At 37.4% G+C, this 25,000-nt stretch overlaps 2 protein-coding genes and 1 long non-coding RNA gene across 4 annotated transcripts in view; 1 reads left to right on the forward strand and 2 right to left on the reverse strand.

Annotated features, from left to right (window-relative positions):
* LOC125047657 overlaps positions 1–8,023 on the forward strand; it is a 20,380-nt gene extending 12,357 nt beyond the window's left edge. For both annotated transcript variants that reach the window (XM_047645990.1, XM_047645991.1), the window contains exons 4-10: positions 216–499; positions 724–872; positions 1,020–1,132; positions 1,336–1,582; positions 1,723–1,884; positions 3,290–3,393; positions 4,305–8,023. In XM_047645990.1, coding sequence (XP_047501946.1) covers positions 216–499; positions 724–872; positions 1,020–1,132; positions 1,336–1,582; positions 1,723–1,884; positions 3,290–3,393; positions 4,305–5,282 — 2,037 coding nt within the window. In that variant the 3' untranslated portion in view covers positions 5,283–8,023. The remainder of the gene's footprint in view (positions 1–215; positions 500–723; positions 873–1,019; positions 1,133–1,335; positions 1,583–1,722; positions 1,885–3,289; positions 3,394–4,304) is intronic.
* A 5,832-nt stretch (positions 8,024–13,855) lies between these two features.
* On the reverse strand, positions 13,856–18,144 carry LOC125047543 (ATP synthase subunit beta, mitochondrial). The gene is made up of 7 exons (XM_047645818.1): positions 17,985–18,144; positions 16,114–16,296; positions 15,765–15,899; positions 15,412–15,573; positions 14,618–15,297; positions 14,295–14,474; positions 13,856–14,187 (listed from the first exon to the last, which is right to left on the reverse strand). Exons 1-7 carry the CDS (start codon positions 18,100–18,102, stop codon positions 14,068–14,070), a joined length of 1,578 nt encoding a protein of 525 aa, XP_047501774.1. The 5' UTR covers positions 18,103–18,144; the 3' UTR covers positions 13,856–14,067.
* Positions 18,145–21,041: 2,897 nt separating this feature from the next.
* LOC125047536 overlaps positions 21,042–25,000 on the reverse strand; it is a 4,051-nt gene continuing 92 nt past the window's right edge. Inside the window, exons 1-10 of the long non-coding RNA XR_007116750.1 lie at positions 24,939–25,000; positions 23,798–23,859; positions 23,571–23,626; positions 23,371–23,419; positions 23,127–23,179; positions 22,831–22,882; positions 22,515–22,567; positions 22,212–22,264; positions 21,291–21,359; positions 21,042–21,118 (exon numbers count right to left, since the gene is read on the reverse strand). The exon at positions 24,939–25,000 is cut by the window's right edge and continues 92 nt beyond it. This is a non-coding gene — a long non-coding RNA (uncharacterized LOC125047536). The remainder of the gene's footprint in view (positions 21,119–21,290; positions 21,360–22,211; positions 22,265–22,514; positions 22,568–22,830; positions 22,883–23,126; positions 23,180–23,370; positions 23,420–23,570; positions 23,627–23,797; positions 23,860–24,938) is intronic.

A 25,000-nucleotide genomic window follows, 5' to 3' on the forward strand; every position in this document is an offset into this window, starting at 1 on the left:
TGGAACTAGGAAAATTTTGAAACTGTTGTCTCATTTTTAATAAATCTAGTTTGTGCATTGTGGATTTTTCTGCCATAGTATCAGCACAATAGAGTATTTTACCATTCATACATATATGTATATGGTTATATGTGTATATATATTATTCTAATGTGAGAACTCATTATTTTTATTATTGTTGTTGTTGTGCTGATATTCACTCCCTATATCATCAGAAATTGGTTGTAGCAAAGCTCAGAGAAGAAAAGGAAAATGAGGATTACAGAAAAATGCAGCGAAGAGAAAGCCAGAAGGAAGACATTGATCTGTTGTGTGATGAGCAGATGTTACATGACAACCATGACAAGGCTAGTTCTGAACCCCCTCATGTAACACACAAAGGCAAGAGCCCGGTCAGGGAGGCAGAAACCCATACTGCACCAACACCCTGCTCAGACTATGCAAAGGACTTGCACGATGTCAATTCCGATGACTGTTTTGAAGAACCTGCTGCAGATGGGTGAGTCAGGAGAAATTGACTAATGTTACACTTTTTTGTTTGTTTGTTTGAGTCTTAAATATTATATACACATAGATATTAATTTTGTTATCTTATTATTACTTTCCCTTCTTGACATGTTTATAGCTGTTAATTTCACTTCATACAAGGTTTTATCAAGCAATTTTTATGCTAATACATTGTATAACTTTTTTATATTACCTTAATTATCTCTTACCGGACAGAACTCCAGCAAACCCAAGTGAGCCTAACAGCCCAACAGGATGGTGTTCACCGGAGAAGAGACTTCACAATTTTCAGCCTCCAACGGCAGACTACTCTATGGAAGACATCCATGACTTGGTTACTGAGGATGAGTTTATGCATGCTCTGGGTAAGTGGCTTGTATGTTCATGTCTTGGTATTATAAGGAATTATAAGTCATATTGAAAGAAGTTTTTACCTGTTGGAAGTGAACAGTTGTGAAAAGTTACACATAACACACACACACATTTTGATTTGTTATTTTCTTCCAAATAAGGTCTTCTCACTGTGCGGGAATGTAGAGAAGTTATGGACAAACGTTATGAGAGGAGGAAAAGAAATGCTTATTCTCATATATTTTCTAATACAATATGGGAAAAGCCAGAAACTGTAAGTTTTCTTTTGTAGTTCATTTTTGAAAGGATATCAGATATTAGTTGTAAAGAAACTGTTAAAATATTTTGATGTATTAGCTTTGAATGGACTGAAGAATATTAAGCATGTACATGTGGATAACATTTCTGTTGAAAAAAGGTTAATCCTGAATACTACATTAGCATGATTTCCCTAACTCTCTATACTCCACAACACAGCGCAGGAAACGTCGTGCCTGGCTAATGTCTGGTGCTGGGTCACCGCCCACTCTGAGACGCAAGGTTCGACCACCTTCCCAACCCCCATCACAGCCTCAGTCGCGTCCTTGCTCGCCTGCACAATCCTCATGCTCGCCCCCTACCACCTGCCCCCCCTCACAGGCAGCCTCCCCCCAGTCTGTGGAGGAAGAATTCCCCGTGGCGTCGCAGCCCTCCGAGGAAGTGTGTCCAATGTGCAAGATGAAGGGTAAGTTTTGATTGTTTGCTTTTATTATGGAAATATTACTTTTAATATTTTAAAATGAGGTTTTCACAAATGTTAAAATATATAAAATGTATCTGTGCTGATAAATCCTTTAAAGTCCGTTGTTTCATTTTCAACTCCAGGAGCAGATGTGCAGTGTGATGGATGTGGCGTGATATATCACGGACCTTGTGTAGATCTGGGAGACACTGAACCACCCCCTTGTTGGCTCTGCCTAACCTGTGAGCAGCTGGGGCTCCGGGCTTCAACCAACAGCGACCCACAGTACCATAGCAGGCGTAGAGGTAAGTCCAGGTAATGACTGGTCGTTTCCTCTTCCTTGCTGTTTTGTCTGTAGTCTACCTCAATATTTATCACATTTCTGAAGCAACAACCATGAGCCAAGAGAAATTTGTAGTTCATAGGATAATCACAGGGCAAAATTAGAATTAAAAAATTGAAAGTTTTTTTTCTGTAATATTAGAAATGTGGGAAATATTTTTTTCAACCAATTAAATTAGATAATACCCATTATGTTACTAAACGTGAAGTAAGTAATATAGTAATTCACTTCCTTTCCCCTCTTCACCTTCCTCCTTTTCCTGCCCTTCACCTGCACCATGTCTGTGTATGTTCTCCTCCTTTTCTACCGAGAAGGCTTTTGATTTTTTAGATTTGTTTTTCTTTTATGATTATTATATGTACATATAGTCTCTGCAAAAAGCCCTGGACCTATCCTAAACTTAGACATTCATTTTTATTTCAAAGACATGGGATTTATGCGAGGTAGCTCCAGCTTACAGTATTTAAGATGTGTAGTTTCTTTCCACTAATTTGCTTTGTAAATTCTAAATTCCCTTGTTCTTACATATTAAATGAGAAAGGGCCAGGATTATGGCTTGAAGGCACGAGAATGTCAGTTAGAGAGTGGTTTGTCAGGGCCCTGTCTAGTTACGTCATGTTAACCTTCCGATGTTCCCAGTTGATCCCAAGCACAAGTCCTTTAGTGTCAGCTTTGCAGGATATGTAGGGCTAAAGATAAGTTTCATCACCTCAAAATAGTAAAGAATCTTTCATCTTTCTAATGCAGTTTTGCTAAACAAATAACACTAAACTGTCAGAAAATGAACAATATAACAGAGGCAGCAAAGTGACTAAGTTGCACTGTTGCATGTAAGCCACTCTTGATTGACTGAATGCACAGGAGTAGACAGGCGTTTGCCAGTTTAAGGACTTAGAAAAAATTGTCTGTTGAAAGCGGCTTGCAAGCATTCTCAAGTCACTCAGTGAAGTTGAGATGTCCTTCCATAGCATGCTGATGTGGTTCATACATCTATTGTCAAACTCTTATCTGTTTTGATTTGGGAATACTGAAGTGGTGCAATTGGCAAGGGTGGGTTGTATATCCTTTCCCTCCCCCCAAGGATTTTTTCTTTTCTTGACCACTTTTTTCTTCTTCTTTTTTTCCCCCCCTTTTATGTATCATGAATTATATAAAGTTATAGTCTGTCAGTTACTTTATGTAATAGTCCCCCTCTTTCCTTCACCTTTTTTTCCCTTCTCCCTTTCTTTCTCCCCCCCCCTCTCTCTCTCTCTCTCTCTCTCTCTCTCTCTCTCTCTCTCTCTCTCTCTCTCTCTCTCTCTCTCTCTCTCTCTCTCTCTCTCTCTCTCTCTCTCTCTCTCTAATACTTGTGATTCTCTCCCCAATAGAGGCACTGGAGATCCGCGAACGTCTTCTGCGTCAGCGTGCCGAGCTCACAATCTCTAAACTGCAGTTGGAAGAGAGGAAAAGGCACTTAGCAATGGCTCTGCAGGTATATATTAACACTGTAGTTTAATAATCACATGCTATTGGGGAAAATGAATAAGAAATGGAGAAAATGCTGCACTCATTTTTTATATTTTTGTGAAATGTCTCTGCACATAGATGGCTCTGCTAGTTTCTTAGCCACAAAGGAGTCAACTAGTAAACCTTGTGACCTTAACTAATTTCACCATTCCTTGAACTGGTAGGAAAAACATATTTTTCACTAATGCTTTGAATATCAATGGTGTTTTTATTATATAAATTATAATTACTGTAATGTTATAAACATTAGTAACAGCAAAATAAGATAACATAAAATATTTTCGTAAATCAAGGAAAAGGGTAAACGTCAAGACAGGCAATACTCGTAATTGGCTCATTGGTGACTTAGTACAATTGAGCCCATCTATGTGTAAAAACTATTAATAAAGTAAACTCACCGGCATTGGGTTAACCTCTTGCATCAGATGACTCTCCCTTACACATCATGACAATAAGCCAGAGTGTTCCTTTGCCCAATCCTGTCAGTGTACTAGATCATATGTATAGTTTGTCCTGCCTTAAAGTGGAGTACTGGCTTGTAGGATTTTTTGGTCCTGAAGATTTTTAATGAAACCTCATTTATTCTGTCTTCTGCTTGAGAGACTACTAACACCCTCTAGTTTCCTTGCAAGTCATGACATAGTTTTGTTTGGGGATCTTGTAGTGAAAGGGTTAAGTTGCTCAAATTTGGATATTGCTTTCTTTATTTTTAATGTTTCTTCTTTGGTAATCAGCTTCTGTTTGTTTTTGCTTATGATGGAGAATATATAATTTCAGAATGTTATTACCCATCATGTATAATCTTTTTTACTTTTTTGAAAGTCAGTCTTATAGACATGTTTTATCTTTGTTACATAGTCTGTTTGTACATTGTAGGCCCAGTGCTCAGAGAGAGAAAAGTTGCAGCACAAGGAGGAGGAGGTACGGGAAGCCATCCATCAGTTGCAAAACTTTATCTACACATTCCAGCAACCTGAGCCACCACACATTAGCACTTCAATCCAAGCAAGTTCTCCAGCAGCAACATCTCCAGTTGCAACTTCTCATCAGCCTCTGAGAACTGGTGTCACTGCATCGCCGCCACCCAATGCAGGACAGAAAACAGATCATGTGACCAGTGTAAGGTCTCCATCGCCCAGTTCCTATCCGCTTGACTGCAGTCAAGCTGCTTCATCTTCACCCAACTCACCCACCAATACCCTCAAGTGGTCTGAAACATCATCAACACCTTCCCCCTCACCCAGTGATATTACTCCTCAACTTTTCTTGCCAGGACTTACCATAACCAGGACTTCTTCCCCTGGCCAGTCCTCTCAGGCATCATCTTTAAATCACAGCTCTTCCAAAAGCATTGTACCTAGTTTGACTATATCCCGTACATCACCTCCAAGCCCGAAATCCAACTTCCTCTCCAGCTTAACTATATCTCAGTCACAAAGGAGTCAGGTAAATCCTCAGCCGTACGTGTCGGTTCACACCACCTATGCTTCATCATCACCCACTCGGCCTTCTTCAAATACATCATCTCCAGGTCATCAATCATCTGCATCTTTCTACCCAGGAATTATTGTTTCACCGTCATGCTCGCCAAAGCCAAGTATTTCCATTTCCCCTATATATAATACTGGGGGCAGGAGTAAAACAAAACACATACCACATACACAGAGGGCATCAGCGACAGTCCATGGTAAAAAACAGCGGTCTGAAGCTAGACTGCGTGCTGCTCTTACCCACCAGAATGAAGCAGATATACACTCTCAACCAACTGACTTGTCGTCACCATCTCACTCCAGAAAAAATGGTATCCCAGGAATTAGAAGAGGAGAAAATGATGCAATGGCTGCCTCTTTGTGATAAACGTTATTTTATTCATTGATGTCTTTCACATATCTTCCAATAATACAGTGTATTAATTAAATGTGTGAAATTTCTGTGATTCTCAGTTGATCTTTAAATGACCAATTATAGAAATATTTATATCCCATTGAATGGGTTTTGTAATTCCCAATCAAATCATGTGCAATATGTTGTGCTTTATATATATTTGAATATATGATCCGTCAAATGATATCAGGTATTTTAAAAATGCATTGGAAATTAATGTGTTCAACTCATTTAATATTGAAACTGATGCCACTTAACTACTTTGAACGAAGTTACAGTAGATACTGAGTGCAAGGAGGTATTTGAAGGATAATGAAAAGATGCAGGATATTGGTATAAATTTAATTCTTATCATTATCACTGTACTACAAACACTGAGCTGCTGCCCAGACTTTCAAAGGTTTAACAATAGGGTATTAACAAAAATAATCTTTTTTGCATGAGTTTGCACTTAATTTTTTCAAATACTTTTTCTTTAATGCTGAAATATGGCATTTAAGGTTCAGATTTTGCAGTTTTTAGCAAAAAAAAATCATGCTTAAGTACAGTACAGTACAGTAATATGTATGTGTCATACATTAGCCTCCATCCATAGTCTCAAAAAATTCTGTAAAATGAACATGTTTTATAATGAAATTTACTTTTTATTATAGGTGCAGTGTGAAACAGATACAGTAAAGCACTAGGATACGATAACTAAAAGTACCTGCATAAAGCAAACTAAAGGTTCTTGATATACATTTTACTTGATAAGCTTTAGCATTATGTATGACCTCATTTATGATTTTCTTTACTGCTGCAGAGTTTCACATTCAAGAAATCTTTATGGGTATGATTTTTCTTTGCAGAGCTCCTTTATTTACTACATATGCTACAGAAACTCAAATATAATTTTCTATACTCTTCTCTAACTGAATATATATTTAGAAGTATTCATGCTTACATTCAAAGTTAAATGTCGGATATTTTATGTGCACATCATTCTTCTGTATTTGTAATTAGAAAATGTCATTATAAAGAGTTTATAGAAAGAAATTAACATTAGATTGAATACATTTTTATAGATGGTTTTAGAGATTTCCTGCTATTAATCAGCTGAAATACATGCTACTTCTACTATATAATTGTTACTTTTTTGGTATGTTTGTACCCATGTACAAAAACTTGAAGGACTAAACCATTATGATGTAAATAATGAGTTCAATTTTGGTTTGTTTAAGGAATCCTCAAAGTTTTTAAACTTTTGCCGTCCATTAGCGACAAATAAAAGAAAATGAACTCATTTATGATTATTATTGCAGTACCAGTCACTGAATCTTTGTTTTACAGGGCATAACCATGTTACATACTGAGAGGAATGAATATATTTTTTTGAAGTGTGTGAAATGTATAATTGTGGATAGACTGAGTGCATTTATTCTTTTGGAATTAGATTGGGGACAGAAAGTGGTGCTTGAATGTTTGTGTAAGTGTGAATGTGTCATTGCTGGTATATATGTGGGTATGTGTAATATGTGCATGTACAGTTGCTCCCAAAAGTATCTTTAAAATAAGTGTTGTAGAGTCTGAAACAATAGAAAATATTTGATCATTTGCCTACCATTTAACTGCCACCACATATGTCAAATAACATCATCCAGTGCTTCAGGTTGTACAGCACATTGTTTTAAATATACTTTTAAGATGTGTCTATGTACAGTATATACTTGTTTACAAGTCTTGGCATTAGAAAAAAAAGAATGTTGTTCTTGTGTTAAAGGGTCATTCTTGTAAATGAACTGATTTATCTAATTTATTTTGATCAGGAAAATGGATGATGTTAAAAACCAGGTATTTTGTTCCTCAATATTAGAAAACTGTTAACATAAATTTCAATGCCAAAAAGTAGAGTTTTATGTGTTAATGTGCGTGTATATGTCTGTCTGTCTGTCTGTCTGTCTGTCTGTCTTAATGTGCACATACAGTATATTGTATGCTGACCTAAACAAATAATTATGTGTGATACAGAATGAAATACTTGTAAAAAGTTTATTGATATGAAAATATTTAATAGTACATTCAGTTAGTACTGACTTTGTATATGAATTGTATACTTAAAATGATGCCAGTTATCATATCAACACATATTTGCTTTGGACTTCATTGACAATACCATGATTTGTGTGTGTTATAAATTTAATGAATCTTCATTATGAAAAATATTTGTTCCAGTCAGTATTTTAAATTTTTACCATGAATGATGTAGAGAAAAGGAAATTCACAGCTCTATATGGGTTTTGTTAATATACTGGCAGCCATTACATGTTACAGAGATTCTTATTTTATATCAGGCATTGTGTATAATCAAATTTGAACATCATATTTGTGGCCCTTCCAAGTTATGCAGTCCTATAATTGAAATAGAAAAGAGTGGTAATTAATGTATCCCTCTGTTTTATCCTCATTTCCTCGGATTTGTGGTGAACCTGTATATTCTTCAAGAACTGTCAGTGGAAAATGAATGTGTATATTTGTTACCAAGTCAGCTGTCATTACAAAGTTTTATACCTTCTCAAGCCAACAATATTATGTTTTTTGCTCAAGCAGCTTTGGTGAGAATCATGTCTTTGTAATATATATATATATATACATAAAGACTTTTTCATTTTTTGTAATGTGAAATATCTGTTGATGTTTGTAATAGTTGAAAGATAAAAAATGTTACCTGAAAAGGTGAGTTTTTATTCATTCTTTGGACGTGGTTCAAATAATTATTGTTTTTATTCAAATTATTGATATTGAATATTTTTGTATAATTTGTGAAAAGTATATATTTCTTCTTCTTCTTCTTCTAGATTACAAATACTGTATTATATACAGTATATATTTGATACTAACTACTGTTCTTTTCCCCTTGTCTATTTATTATGTTATGTTATGGATTCTAGCTTTTACTTTCTTCCTGTATTTTCCTATTAGTGATTTTAACTTGTAATATTTTCCTTTGTCTCTCTCTTTGGTTACTAGAAAAAAGTAATAAAGATTTTAAAGTGATCTGCATAAGACCCCCTTAAGAACTTGATTAGATAAATTGTATTCAGTGCGATAAATTTAGAAAAGTATATTAGAGAATAGAGAGTTTGTGATGCAAACCTCCAAGGGATATGTGCCTGCATTAAGTTTGGAAAGCTAGAGGTGTAAGCTTAATGGACTTTAATAATCAAGAATTTCTTGACCCTGATTTTAGTGTCTTGTTATAGAGTCCTGTCATGACTCATTTCACTTTGAATGTAGTTTTAACAATTTTATTTCATGGTTCTTGATACTTAATACTCGATTCATATAGATCAGATAGCAATGAGTTACTGAAGATGGAAATTCATTCCAATAATTGTCAACTAAATCTTAGGCCAACATTTTTTAGTTTTATACAAGAAAGGGAATATTTTAGATTTGATGTTCATTTGATATAGCCTCAGATATATTATGCATCAGCTTTGATAACTAACACATTTATCAGCTGTTAACAGCTACATAAGTCGAGGAATGTCATACAGGTTCATGAATCTTTTCAGGCATATGTCCCCCCCAATCCCTTGCCCGTTGTTGCCGTAGGGGGGCTTAGGAGGCGGAGACTGGGACCCAATGCTGGGGAACTCCCCAACCTTGGGACTCAGCCCTCGACTCAACAAATTTTGCATGGTCTTTTCTTTTCCCCTCCTACTTTTTCCTTTTTGTCCCTTCACCAACCCCTTCTACTATCCACTTCCTAAGGTGTGAGAGCCGTGCTGAAAGGATGAAAGGCTGACTTTGTGCCAGTCCTGAACGGCCTGAGGGAGCCATGGGCACGGTATTCCCCTGCTTTAGTTGTCTAGCCCTTACCCCTCAAGCGACCCTGAGGGGTGGACCGTTTCTCTCCCCAACATACTCCAGGCTTATCATGGCCAACAATGAATAACCATTAACCATTAACCATTAACCATTAACCATTAACCATTAACCATACCATTATTAAAGACAATGAGGCTTGCCTCTTCATCAAATAGCTCCACCAATTCAAACTCGCCCGATTCCCTGACCCCAGGCTCTCCTTTGACCACGGCTCTGAACAATACAACTAATACCCCCTCCTCAATACTAGATACTAGTACAGTATCCACCCTAATCAACACCCCAGGAGACATTTCTACTCCCAACATGCTCAACTTCAACAACTATACCCCCACAACCTTCTTCATCAACTACCCCATCCTCCCTTATTACTACCTTACAACCTTATTGTCCACCTCCCCATAACACTACCTCCCTCAACACTACTCCCTCTTCCACATGCCCCCGTCCTTCTGCTACCCCCATCTCTACAAAATTCTTAAATAATCTATTTAGCCCAGCCAAATGGGACCGATTTTTCGTGATCCCTCCCACAACTTCTCATACTTTCTGCTTTGACAACCTGTTTTCATTCCTCAAATGCATATACATCATTCACTTGATCTAACCCCTATACATTACCTTACCCAACCTTAACCCATTTACTCGTCAATTCCTTTGCCCAACTTTGACAACTAATCACTAACTCAACCACCCTTCACTACCATTTACTATAGTGCTACATGACCTTAGATGTCTAGCACATTTATTTTGCTTTTAACCATTAACCATTCAGGCATATGTTTGTAGACTTAGTTACTGCCCATTTGTCTAGATGGGGCTTAGTAGTAGGAGTTCCAAGGTGCAATATTGTGCATAAAAATGGAGTAGGTGGTCAAGTCAGAAGTACTTTGGTTCAAGGTGTTTTTATTTTTTATAGAAGGGACTCTCCTGTTTTGATTCCTGGGGGTCTGCCTGGGATATGCTTTTGTGAAAGTTATATTTTGGGGAAATTTGTGTCAGGATATATAGAGGGAAATTGACTTCAAAGTTTGGGGTAGAAGAAAATAATTGCTCATTTCACCATAATCTCTAATGAGAAAACATACATTAGTGCTATCATTTTAAAGCATAGGAATTAGAATCCATTGGTCCAAAAATATAGCTAAGGTCAACGAGTGAAGCCCTAGAGTTCAAAAGTCATTCCGGGAAGAGGGCGTTTAAATCATAATTACCCCATGATGGCCAAACAAATTGAAATTATTATATACAACCCATGCGCATTTTGAGAGGGCTATGTGTGGCCGTCTTTGTTCGGATTAAGGAAATCATGGATAAAGGTATATGAATTCTATGTAATTATCCATTTAGTTTTATTCCAGTACTTATCATTGGTAATTACGATGTTACCACATATTTTTACCTGACAATAAGATTACTTCCATGAAAGAAGTGTTCTACAGGTTAACATATACATTACGATGACAATATGGGAACTATCCCAGCAAATGAGATTACGAAGATGAACGTTTGTCGAAAAGAGTAAAAAAAAAATGACAGAATTTTGGTCCATTCTATATAAAAACATCTTGAACAAAAGTACTTTCTGACTTAACCACCTCATTTAAGATCATGGTCCCCTGGCACCCCTTTAAGTGTCCACACTGGCGGGCATGGATAGAGTGAACAGCTCTTAATATAACCTGCATATTATTCTCCCAAATCTGTTTGAAAAGTTGCTCATACTAGCGTCAGCTTTGATACTGAGAAATCTGATGATCTCATTTTGAGTTGGTGAAAGTGTGAATAATAGTGGATTAGCATCTCTTGATTGATTTTAAAAAAAATGGACACTGGTCAAGACAAACAAATGTGTCACACATCAAAGGTCACACAACATTATAGCATAGTAATGTGGCAAAAAGGGTACATATAAGTTAACAATAATGACAAGTGGGTAGAAGAGAAGGGAAAAGAAAAGACCATGCAAAATTAGTTGAGGCGAGGGCAGAAATCCAAGGTAAGGGTGTTCCTCCACACTGGGCCCGTGTCTATTTATTTATTGAAAATGTTCTGCCATGTCAATATCTAAGGTCATTAGCTGCTTATTCAAAATACTGCGATAGGGTGGGGCTTGAGGGAGAAGCCCCCAGGTAAGGGTTTTTTTTTTTTTTTTTTGTTTGTGGATCAAAAAAAAAAAAAAAATAAGTGTGCCCGATAACAAAGATATAGCATATAGCATTTTGATAAAGAATTGTGGCGAAAATGGTAAAAAATAATTAACGATTAGAATAACTCGACAGAACAAGTGTATAACGAAAAGATGGGAAAAGGAAAAGAAAAGACCATGCATTAGGCGTCAGTCCCCGTCTCCGGATTATTACCCACACTTTAAGACCTTCTTGTATAATCGATGGCAATCTTTTCGGTCAAGTCTCCACACTAATAAATTACATACTGTAAAACTATCAATCTCCTCCTGGTCAGCTCCGACGTTGGGAGACGGCTCTCGCCCGCTTACGCATTGGCCGTACCCATCTAACACACTCCTATCTGATAGTCACAATCCGATTCACCCCTATGTTCCTTCTGTAATGTTCATGTAATGTTCATGTAATGTTCCTCTTTCAGTCCCACACATCCTATTGTCATGCTCACGTTTTGAAGCAGCCCGTACCTCTACTTTCCCCCACCTATCCTCCCTACAGACATCCCAACCTATCAGACATCCTTACAGAATCTCACACTTTCTGCTTTGACAACCTGTTTTCCATCCTCAAACGCATATATATCCTTCACTTAATCTAACCTTTTTACATTACCTCACCCGACCCAAACCCATTCACTCACCAATTCCTTAACCCAGCTTTAACAACTAATCACTAACCCAACCACCCTTCACTAACATTAACTAGTGCTACATGACTTTAGATGTCTAGCACATTAATTTTGTTTTTTTTATATATCAATTGAACGAGTTGATTTACACTGCAACATTTCTTCCATTATCAGTGTAGCCTCGATCATCATGTGGTAAATTTATCACTATATATGAATTAACTCATTGTCGACAGTCATGTCACGTACGTCCATGCCATGCCCACTGAGTTTACTTGTTTTCACTCACAGATGGCTACCCTTGTACCAAGTCACCAGTGAGCCAGTTAAGAGTACTGCCCGTCTCGCCCGTTTACCCTTCTCCTTGATTTACGAAAACATTTTACGTTATCTTACTTTGCTGTTATAAACATTAGTAACATTTTTATTATAAACCTTATAATTACTACCACCACCGATATTTATAGCACTAGTAAAAATACGTTTTTCCCGCTAATTCAAGGAAAGGTGAAATCAGCAATCACCAGAGCCATATAACGGAGACATTTCACAAAAATATAGAAAATGAGCATAGCATTTCCCCCCCCTTTTTATTAATTTTCCCCGGCGGCAATAGGTTAATATTCAGTATTGCTCCAGGATGTTCCTTGTACTTAAAATTGTTGGCTTATCTTTTCCTACTTAGTTTGCTCTAAGAATGAAATAGTCTCGAGAGTATTTACAAATCCTGCAGCATTTCAACACGCAATGAAGCTGCAATTTCAAGTATTCCTCAAATCTTTCAAATGTGATCCTTCCAATGGCTGTAGAATCGATTCCAAACCATTCAATTGTACGGTTGGCTGTGAAATGAGAAAAGCAATGACCCAACTATTGGGAGATTAATCCTTTTCGTGGTATGGGTGCAGTAACCCAAAGTGGGAGAGAAATAGATGAAGACGCAGGTTAGATAGGGGGTTAGGGAAAGAGAAATGGCTTGTTGTAAGGGTGGGAAGGTAGGGATAAGCACGGTTAGAGGTCATTACATTATAGTAAAGTATTGTGTTGGAAGGTCTTATAATACCATGCCTGTTGAAATTTAAGATAGTAAGGTAGTGGAGGGGTAGAAAGTGTGTGGCTTAGGATAAAAGGTGATCAGCGCAATTGGACGGTGTTAATGCATCTCAGGAAGGCGAATAGGTCGTCAATTGTTAATGGTTAGAAGCAAATTAAATCTGCCAGACATCTAAGGTTATGTAGCAATATAGTAAATGTTAGTGAAGGGTGGTCGGGTCAGTGATTAGTTGTTAAAGCTGGGCGGTCAATTGAGAAGGTAGGCGATTCGGTGAGGATGTTCAACAGGTTGGGTCATTAAAATGTAGCACTATAGGAAGGTATGGTATAGTTAAGATTAATGGTTAAAAACAAAATCTAAGATCATGTAGCACTATAGTAATAGTTAAGAGTAGAGGGGTTAATGGTTAACGACTAGTCAACAGTTGCACAATAGGGTGGACGGATCAAAATTATTCACCATGGTTGCACAAATTGCATCAATATGAAGGTATGCTAAAGGATACTAATAAAACGATCATGAAGATCTTACGGTATTATTTGAGTTCAAACATGAAATGCAGCTAGGATATCAGTCAATCACTTTAAAATCCGATTCTTCATAAAATTTTCGTTACACCGGAATGTGGCTTGGTGTGCAAGCAAAGTTAACTGATGCAAAACTTGTTTGTGCAGTTTACATTCATTAATGCATTATTAATATTTATGATACACTGAATAACTACAGGAGCACCCAGAAACTTAATCCAAGGTTTTACAAAGTAATGTGATAATGGTGAAAAAGAGGATAAAGAATACCAATGTTGTTTTCTGTATTATTTATATAAATTTACATTATCACTGGAATTCTGTACAACAGAAGTTACTCCAGATTCTCGGAGTACCCCTTAAATATTGTTTTGCCATAGTCTAAGAATACGACCTCTTGGCCCTTACATTGCAACAAAGAGAACATGGATATTTCTTTCCAGAGCCCTGTACACATGTTAAAATACCCCACAATTATATTTCCTTCTTAACTGGCCTGGGCAGCCAACTGTTCTGCCTTTTCCACGACATCCTCAATACTTCCTTGCATGTAGAAGGCAGCTTCAGGGAGGTCATCGTACTTGCCAGCCAGAATTTCCTTGAAGCTCTGCAAGTAGGAACACTAGCTTTAAAGCAGCACAAAAACTTAACGAACATCTTATTTCAACAACTTTACAATTTTAAATACCGAGGAGGTAGCAGTATTAGACTTACCACGATGGTATCGGGCAGGGAAACAAACTTTCCAGCGTAGCCAGTGAACACCTCAGCCACCTGGAAAGGCTGAGACAGGAACTTCTGGATCTTACGTGCACGGGCGACGGTAAGCTTGTCTTCCTCAGACAATTCATCCATACCCAAGATAGCGATAATATCCTGGAGCGACTTGTGATCCTGCAAAGACAAACTGTCTGTTATATCCCAATTTTACAAACATGCTAAATACAAGTGGTTAGTTGTACAATGCTTCCCATGCGAATTTAACATTCAGAAGCTCTTATTGTATAGGAAAAACAAGGATCAAGAAATCTCCATACCTGGAGAATCTTCTGCACACTACGGGCAACGTTGTAGTGTTCGTGTCCAATGATGTTAGCGTCCATGATACGGGAGATGGAATCAAGAGGATCCACAGCAGGGTAAATACCCAACTCGGCAATGCCACGAGACAACACAGTAGTAGCGTCCAAGTGAGCGAAGGTGGTGGCTGGGGCAGGATCAGTCAAGTCATCAGCAGGTACATAGATAGCCTGTACAGAGGTAATTGACCCCTTCTTGGTGGTGGTAATTCTTTCCTGCATGCTACCCATGTCAGTGGCCAGAGTAGGCTGGTAACCTACAGCAGATGGGATACGACCCAGCAGGGCAGACACCTCAGAACCAGCTTGTGTGAAGCGGAAAATGTTGTCAATGAAGAGCAGCACATCCTGACCTTCCTGGTCACGGAAGTACTCGGCCACAGTCAGACCAGTCAGGGCGACACGGGCACGGGCACCTGGGGGCTCGTTCATCTGACCGTACACGAGAGATACCTTGGAGGTGTCATCCTTCAGAGAGATGACACCAGACTCAATCATCTCGTGGTACAGATCATTGCCCTCACGGGTACGCTCTCCCACACCAGCAAATACAGAATAACCACCGTGAGCCTTGGCAACATTGTTAATCAGTTCCATGATAAGTACAGTCTTTCCTACACCAGCACCACCGAACAGACCTGGAGGAAGATAGGGGCAACATCAGTTCAATATAGGAGCAACATCAGTTCAACACTTCAATTACTATTCATTTCTGAAGTTTTTGCAAGGTTTAAAAAAATCAATATATTTACCAATCTTTCCTCCCTTGGAGTATGGGGCCAAGAGGTCGACCACCTTGATACCAGTTACTAGAATCTCCTGCTCGACAGACATCTCAACAAAGTCAGGAGCCTCAGCGTGGATAGCAGAGAAGTGTTCAGTGGGAATGGGGCCACGTTCATCGATGGGCTCGCCTGAAAGGGAGATTAAATTTAACCAGATTTTCTGAACTTGAATCCTTGATCAAATTTTCTAATGCTAACAGATCTCACACTTCTGATTCCTTAACATCTTCATAAGTTGGGTATTGTACAAGTTCAAAAGCAATTACTCCATAAATTACATAAAGTTTAGATTTCACATTTTAATGAAACTTTCTACTTACCAATCACATTGATAATTCGGCCAAGAGTGCCAGGGCCAACAGGGATGGAGATGGGGCTTCCAGTATCAACCACAGCATTACCACGGATGAGACCCTCGGTACCATCCATAGCAATGGTGCGGACAGTGTTCTCCCCTGTAGAAGAAAATTATTAGATCTAACAAAGTATACAGCATCATGGGCAGATGACCACAAGGCAAAATGATTGGCAAGTTTTCATTCTTGACAAACCCAAAGCCAAACTTGTGAATTTTGTTGTGGAAAAAGGGGTCATGATGTAAACCACACTGAAAATCAACTTTAGCACTTGCTGGGCTGAAGACCTCTTAACTTTGAGAATCCAACTTACCGAGATGCTGAGCAACCTCAAGCACCAGCCTTGGGGAGCGGTTAGCAACCTCAAGGGCATTGAGAATTGGGGGGAGCTCTCCATCGAACTGGACATCCACCACAGCACCAATGACAGCCACTACACTACCATTGGGCACACCAGTCTGGGTGGCAGCCTCAGCCTTGGCAGCATAGTTGCGCTCTGGAAAGAGGCAGATTCATAGGTTTAATTATACAGGTTAATAACTTAAACCTAAGAATAATTCAGAAGCTTCATTATCAGCATAATACATATGCCACGCAAAACCTTATCGCTCATCACTTGCAGCATAAAACTTAATACAAATACCATGTACCAGATCGTTATGAAATTTGATCAGCCATTACAATGATAATCAGATATTTGAAATATACACATTTTCTCAACCTATATAGGTTGGTCTACAGTCATATACATGCAAGGAAATGGTTATAAAACATTTATAAAACACCTGCAATTACAACTGTAGATAAGGAGGTCTTTAAAGATACCATTAATGCATTTGGTTAACCATTACATGTGCACAGCAGTTAGGAGAGAAGCCTATGATATATTGTGGAGATGCAAACACAAGACTAGCAATTCTGTCTTACAATTTAATATATATTAGACCTACAAAAATTTATTAAATACAAGAGGCTAGTCATTTCCTTCAAAGGACTTTTAATGCTTACTTTTAGAGGTTCCTAGATTCAAGTTGAAAGGCCAATTATATATTTCTGCCCTTTAAGAGGAGCTTTTCCCCTATGAGGGAACAATACATTCTATGAAAAGGGAAAACTTCCAAAACCTGTCTGCTGCTTAGAACCTATAAAAAGTTTAATATCACAACATACTGTGGTTTGTTTGCTCTAGGCAACACAAGGCGAAGGAAAAATGTATTAAAGGGGAAATGGCAGGGTTGCATGATGTATATTGACAAAATGTTAGGATTAGGCCCATAAAACTATTTACAGGGGAGGGGGGGGGGGCTTCCACTATACCTGCCTCCCCTTTTATAAGCACTGTCAACTTTCAGAAAATTAATATTAAAAACTCAGGCTGTGAGAAGGTTGTGGACTGTTTGCGAGCTGTGATATTTAACAAAATAAAAATACACAATACGAGGCCAAAGCAATTGTTCTTAAATTTTTTTTTTTCACCCTTTAAGAAGGCAGTGTTCTTTTTCCTTTACCTCTGTGCGTTGCTCTCAGTAACTTTGACCAAAATGCATTAAAATACTAATGAAAACTTTTCATTGATACCTGGCTTCACTATTCATATCGACATTAAACGTTCAACATCGTTAGGCAAGTATTTATTCATGTACAATAACATCAAATATATGGGTCACGGTACAACTGGGTTTTAAATACTTTACAATAAGCGCTACATTGTTAAGTGTTGCCTCGTTATTGATTGCCTGCAATAGAGAACGATCGTTAAGTTGAGCACTAATTCAGCTGTGGACTACTTACAATTCATAAATTTATTTAAAGTGCCGCAAGAAGGTGCAATGAAAGGGGTAGAGAGGATCCCCAGCCTTTAATTCCGTCTAATGACCTTTTGCGCTGCTGACCCGCCGGCCCAAACATGGCGCCCGCGATCAGCTGATGAAGTGTTTATGGACCGATTACATACACGCAGGACTCCTTAAACCCAGTGACATGACTTTTGATATGCTCTATATTACGGGTAGAACCTTTCAGCCGCGGTCACCCGATCAAGCAGATCGTTTTGACTCTGAATTCGGCCAAAGTCTTGCGATCGGCCGGCCGCCATCACCAACCGGCGAGACCGGCTGACGGAGACGAGAGGTAACGCAAGTTTTCCCCAAATTCCCACAACAACCAAACTTTTAAATAACTTACGGCAGGTGTAAAGCGCTGGGACAGTCTTGGAGCCTACATTCTGAAGGCCCTTGGAGACAACAGCAGGCTTCGCGGCCTTTAGGATGGTGGAGCAAGCGCGCTGTGCAGCTCCCAACATGATGCCTGGCGGAGGAGACTGAGAAGGGAGGGAGACGAGCGCCTGAGAAAGACCCGCTCGGGTTTGCTCGGCTCGCCTCGGCTCTCGTCGCCGCACGCCGCAATATGGGCGACTTGGGCGCCTTTGTTCGGGTTTAATATCGTCGCTAAGCCCTTATTTAGCATGACAATAAGAAAATAATTTATCAATAGTACATATTATATCCTTTTAATGGCTGTTTTTGGGAACCAAGTCAAGATAAATACAAGTAAAAATGGAATACTAGGAAGTAATAAATCAGCTGTTCCCGAGTAAGTTTCCAGCGTTCTGATTGGTCGAAGACCTACAGGGCGGCCATGTTATTGAGAGAGCGCAGGCGCGTCTAAAGCAGACGACACACCGGCGAAATTTTGTTGCGTTCGTGACGGAGCTTTTAGGTATATAATTGAGAATAATTATCATAAAGATGGAGCATAAATGAAACCAAAATAGTTTATTTTGTATCATATAGGTATTTCCATTATTGATTGAGTGTATATTGTATCTGCATCTTTCGATTTCATTTAATACACCTGATACATGATTTCCTAAAGGCACAGTTTGTATCCTGTGATGTAATCAGAATCTGAGTTAGCAAACCGGCTTTACAATAGGTTGTTAAGTAATTTGTTTGTGTAAATAAAACTTCCATTCCTGCAAACATCATGTCATATTCTCATAGCTTTGTTATCATAAAATTATGTTCATTTTAGTATACTGTTCTTGTCTGCTGCTTATTCAGTATTGTCTGCTGCTTATTCAGTATTGTAGCTTTTTCACAGTAAATAATGAATTTCTTATTCAGTTTAGCTTGTTCTGTTTCTGATAGTGATAACTGTCGGTACTGATTTCAGTGTACTACTATTACAATAAATTTTATTATTGTGTTTCTCATCTTAAAAGCTTTAATTATTGTATTTAAAATTATTATCATCATTATTATATCACACTACACTCTGGACCATTAGGCTGATTGTACTTTATTAAGCCAGAAAGAAATATTTTGTCATTGTTTTAATCTTTATTAATAAAGATCCGTCTTTTTCATTAGGATTCCACTACTTAACTGCAGTTACCCTCATCAGTATGGACCAAATCACCCAAATCAGTTATGCCGGTCACTACCATTCTCTCCCGGTTTAATAATAAACAAAACCATATTACCGTCTAAAATATAATGAACCCTTAACATCAAAATAATAGCGAGATTACAAGAAACTGTGAATATGAAAGTAAGTGCGAAAGGGAAAGGGTGTTGTGAGACGTGCCAACAGCACATGACTCTGGCCCCTACGCTGCCAAGAGGGACGGAAGAGATGACGTTTAGCCGGCTGTGCGACTTCTATATACATAACCGGGGGTGTACTTCAGTATTGAGTCAGATTCCATAGACAGGAACAGGACAATTATTTTTTGTTTTTATTTTATTTCTAGCTATATTTGTATTTTTTCGTATGCTTTTGAACAGGTATTCTTCTCCAACTTATATAATTTGTATGTAACCCATATATTATAAACACCATACACTTAGTACACTAAACTTTGCAAGAGTTTGTAATGCATTCGATTTACTCGTGTATAAAAACATATGAATATAAATATTAACCTTCATATCTGCAATTTAGTATATTTTAATGGTAGAAGCATAATTCATACAATATTCTTTAACCCCAAAGCCAATGTGATTTTCTGGTTTGGAGAAAAAAGACGAAGAAAAGAGGTTTCTGTATTCTTAATGGAGATTCTTGATAGTCAGTACAATGTAGGTTCAAAATGGTTAATGATTAAAAAGCAAATAAATGCACTAGACATTAAAGGTCATAATTCACTATGGGTAAAGAGGAAAATTAACGAGACAATGGTTAAATGTGCTACACGTTAAAAGTCCTATTACATTTCAGGACATTATGGTATTGAAATGGGTGAAGAGGGGCAAGGGCAAAGGAGGTGCATAACTGGGGCAAGACAGGGGTCAGCAAGAGGGAAAAGGGGGGTTACGGGCGATTATATTAAATGGAAGATACAGCTCAGAACAGAAACCGCGAATATTTGTGTAGAAATTGTAATGAAACCGAGTGATAGGGTAAAAGGCTGTCGCAGAATTGGGAAACGAGACGGGGTCAGGGGGTAAGTAACGGGTGGAATGTCGGGGGGGGGGGGGGGGGGGGGGGAGTCACGTGTGTATCCAGGAAGGAGCGGAGGGGGCGTAGGTGAAGATGGAACAGGAAGGGATAAGTTGGTAAGGAATGTTCAGAGTAATGTAGTTGATACTTTCAAACCCAAACCAAAATATTTGGGTGCCAAGAAAAGTTTTCATCCCCCGGCGTTATCATCAAACCGTAAATTTTAATTTAAGGCATTCAACATTTGTCAAGTAGAGGAGAGGCGTTTTCACTTATCACATGTAAAACAACCTATTTTACCATTTTTTTTTTTTTTTTTTTTTTTTAATGAAGACTTGGTTGTGAAGTCCAAGATATTTATATGATAACCTACATAACTATTTTGTCGTTTAATGTAATAAAAACAGACTGTAGCGGCTTTCCTTTACACTGAAAGCGTCTTTAGCAAGCTATCTTACTCCATGTATATTCATTGCACAGATTTGCACAGATGCAAGAAAACAAGCTCCATTGCGAAGCTAAGAAAATATATATGGTCTTGCATTCAGCATTTTAAATTTTACAGCTAATCTACATTTCATTGGATTTTACTGCAGTTTTCTTAATCGTTAAAGTTAAAAAATGCTAGATTGTAAAGCCAATTATCCAAACAAAATATTGTAAAACCAAATCAAGCAAGGTATTTTGTTTGCAATACAATTCTTGCTTATCATATACATTCGAGTTCAGCCTGTTGCAGTTTGTGTATAGAATGAAAAACTCAGCGAGGAACATTGGTATGGTCAAGAAAAACTGAAGCAAGTTTAATATTTTTTATTGCACTTTCTTCACAGATGTTGGCTGGCAGGAATATTCACCTTCACCTCCCAGTATTCCTGTTGGAAACAAAGAGAACAATATATAATTGTTGTATTTTCTTAGTGTATTTCTATCCAAACTTACAATATCAGTGAGATTCTATCCTCATAAATATTCGGTCCCGAAAGATAAGTGCATCATGTTGATATATTTAAAGTGGTTATTTCAATATAGCTTATAATTACATACCATTCTTGCAGTCCTTCCAGCTCCTTTGTACGAGAGCCTTTTATCTGGAATGACCATCTTCTATCATAACTGCAAAGAGTAAATACAAATTGATATTAAGAGTAGGAAGTGGAAAGATTGTTCTTTTATGAATTGAGACAGGAAAAATGGGGAAGGGGGAAAAAAAAAAATATATATATATATATAAATAAAGTTATAAGTTAAAACATGACATTTATATTACCATCAAAAGCTTACAACTGTAGGAAAGCAACTACTCCAGACTCTAAAGAGCCTGGAATCAGCCATTTTCTACATTTTCTACCTCCTGGAAATATACAGCAATGTTTGTGGAACAGAGCTGTGGTAAGCAAAAGGAGGCAACAAGTCTTAATCATGAAAGACTTGACTTAAATACTTAAAATGCAAAGTTGGCCAAAGAAACTAAATCCTATTCCTTATTATATCATTAACCCCTTGCCGACGGGTACGACGTGTAAACACGTGCTATGCCCACTGTGAGTACTTGTTTGATTGTTTTTACACAGATGGCTACACTTGAACTAAGTCACCAATGAGCCAGTTACGAGTACTGCCTGTCTCACCCCTTCACCTTTTTCTTTGATTTAAGAATTATTTTACGTTATCTTATTTTGCGGTTATTAATATTAAAAAACATAATAATTATAAGGTTTATAATAAAAATAATACCATCGATATTCATAGAACTAGTAAAAAAATGTGTTTTTCCCGCCAATTCAAATCATGTATGGTCACAAGGTCTACTATTTGACTGCTTAGTGGCTAAGCACTAGCCGAGCCATCTATGGGCAGACATTTCACAAAAAATATAGAAAATAGGCAGCATTTCTTTTTTTTTTTTTTTTTTTCCCCATTTTCCCCGGCGGCATTGGGTAAAAAAAAAAAAAAAAAATTACAAACCTCTATTGTATGTGCATCCAAGTCACTCGACTGTCGAAAGCCAAACTCATTACCTGCAAGGAAAGCTTCAATCAAATTCATGTCCTGGGAGAACTTAAATACAATTACATTTTAAAGTTCTTATCAGTGGAAGAGTGTCCTCAAAATCTGTCGGTCCCGAAAGATATGAAACATCATGGTGAGGCAAATACAAACAGGTTACGTCAAAATTCAATTAAAATAACAAAAACCATTGTCATGTTTACTTTGGGCATTCAATCTATTCTGTTATATCTCCAAAAATTAATGAGAAGTGCTACAAACCTCTTTTGCAAGCGTATCCAAGTCATTTGAATGCCGAATGCCAGCCTTAATATCTGTAAAGAAAGCTTCAGTGAGTTTCATGTCCTGGGAGAATTTAATTACATTACATTTTAAAGTACTTATCAGTGGAAGAGTGTCCTCAAAATTTGTAGGTCCCGAAAGATATGAAACATCATGGTAAAGTTCAGACATGCAAAGTAATGAAGTTTTTTTTGGTCAAGATTCACAAATTGTCCAAATCAACCAAAATTAGGGAAATTAGACAACTATCTATTCCAGGTTGTATCTCCAAAAACTGATGAGCAATGCTACAAACCTTTTTGCAAGTTCATCCAAGTTGGCTGACCGTTGAAATCCAGTCTTAATACCTGTAAGAAAAGGTTTAATTAAATTCATGTTCTAGGAGAATTGAATTGAAACCAAATTTAAGTTTCTATCAGTGGAAGATTGTCCTCAAAATCTGTCGGTCCCGAAAGATAAGAAACATCATGGTGAGGCAAATACAAACAGGTTACGTCAAAATTCAATTAAAATACCAAAAGCCATTGTCACGTCTACTTTGGGCATTCAATCTATTCTGTTCTCCAAAAATTAGTGAGAAATGCAACAAACCTCTTTTGCAAGCGTATCCAAGTCATTTGAATGCCGAATGCCAGCCTTAATATCTGTAAAGAAAGCTTCAGTGAGTTTCATGTCCAGGGAGAAATTAATTACAATTACATTTTAAAGTACTTATCAGTGGAAGAGTGTCCTCAAAATTTGTAGGTCCCGAAAGATATGAAACATCATGGTAAAACTAAGACAGACAGGAGTAGTTCAGATAGGATGGCAACGATAACTTGTATTCCATACATACCTATTAGACCACTACAATGAGAGAACTTCATTTCTGCCCAGCTACATCACTGAAAAAATAAAAAGCCATTAAATATACAAAAAAGTACTCAATATAAACAATTTCATTTTTCCTTTTAGTAAATATCTTCATTCATAATATTCAGTCCCGTCTTAAAATTATTGTTAAATAAAACTTTGATTATCTAAAAACATACATACCTACAAAGCATTTCTCCGTAAATCAGTACTTCAGCCTTGTGTTGCTTTCAAGCCACCTGGTAAGGGGAGGAGAAAAATTAATATCTGCAAACAACCACAACAAGAAGCTTTCAATCCCGATATTTCAGTCGAAACTTTCGATCATTTCTATCAGTCCCGTCTTGAAATGTTCATCATGTAAACATGATTTCAGAGTACTAGAAAATTTAAAGCTCTTCAATACATACCAGTATTAGCTTCCTTCAACTTCATCTTTATCTTTATAATGTTCAGTCAGATCTAACCACATCTGAAATAAGAAGTAAAAATCAGGGAGAGGAAAACAAGAAAAAGAATGAACAAAATACGTTGTCTAATGAGGTTAGCAAAACTTTTCCCAATCTATCAATGCAAATTAAATTCCAAATACATTTTATTTACTTTTTGCAATTGTTGAGCATGTACCATGGGGTTCCAACTATTCAACTGAAAAGTAATCTACACATTGTAAAAGGAAGGCACCAGTAATTCCAATAATGCTGTGGGCTCCATATTTCATGATATTGGCAAACAAAGTAACATGTATATTCTAGCAAGAGGAAATGTTGATCACCCTGACAATTTAAAGTAGTAATGAAAAAAAAAAAAAAAAAAGTTTCAAGTTCCATCTTCAAATAGAGTAGTTTTATTGGCGTTTCTCAGTAGGTAAGGCCAGTATTTGTGCAAGTTATTTTCGTTAATTGCAACCCCTTTCTTATTTTGCTAAATGAAGTTCGATACATCCAATTCAACATTCCGAGATCATTGGATAACATGTATAACTTTAGGTTAATGTTACCAAGAGATAGAGCGAAATGGACATTACCATCTTGTAGAGCATAAGAAATACGTTCATATTGGCCTCATGTTTACCACGAAATTAACATATCTACTGCTATCACTGCTCAGATACCCAAGTCTACAACACCCTCACACAGCCAGAGTTCTTAATTTCAAGTTTTCTGTAGGTTGGCATGAAGTTCCGCAAATACCGTACATTAAATCAAATGATGCTGTAAATCCAAGAGACCCAAACAGACACCGATAGATATTAATTTTAGTTTATTGATACATCTTGTTTAGAAGTTTGTGTTCCCAGTCTCCACCTAATACGAACAAACTGTTAATAGGAAAAGGAAAAAAATGCTTCAAACGACTACCCTACGTCAAAAGGCAAGAACATTTAAACAAATAACAATTGATCATTGGATAAGTGCAAACAGGAATGCCTCTCGCCCGCCCACGTGTGTACCAGACGGCGAATCACCGTAGCATTCTATCCAACAAATATAACTTGCAATTTAGAAATACACGATCTATCAATACAAATATTGATATTCATCAACTTACTCTGCTTTCTGGATCCCTATGTTCGTCATGTTGGCCAGAAATTTATAAATTTTGAGAGCGGC

Source organism: Penaeus chinensis, chromosome 41 (genome assembly GCF_019202785.1).
Source record: "Penaeus chinensis breed Huanghai No. 1 chromosome 41, ASM1920278v2, whole genome shotgun sequence".
Classification (NCBI taxonomy): Eukaryota; Metazoa; Arthropoda; class Malacostraca; order Decapoda; family Penaeidae; genus Penaeus; species Penaeus chinensis.

Bases quoted from the DNA above. Each gene is read 5' to 3' on its own strand.
- LOC125047543 (XM_047645818.1), bottom strand. From the start codon at position 18,102: ATGTTGGGAGCTGCACAGCGCGCTTGCTCCACCATCCTAAAGGCCGCG. The intron at 15,298-15,411 runs GTAAATATATTG...ATCTTCCTCCAG, and splicing joins CTCCAAGGGAGGAAAGATTG to GTCTGTTCGGTGGTGCTGGT. The intron at 14,188-14,294 runs GTAAGTCTAATA...TCCTACTTGCAG, and splicing joins CCCTGCCCGATACCATCGTG to AGCTTCAAGGAAATTCTGGC.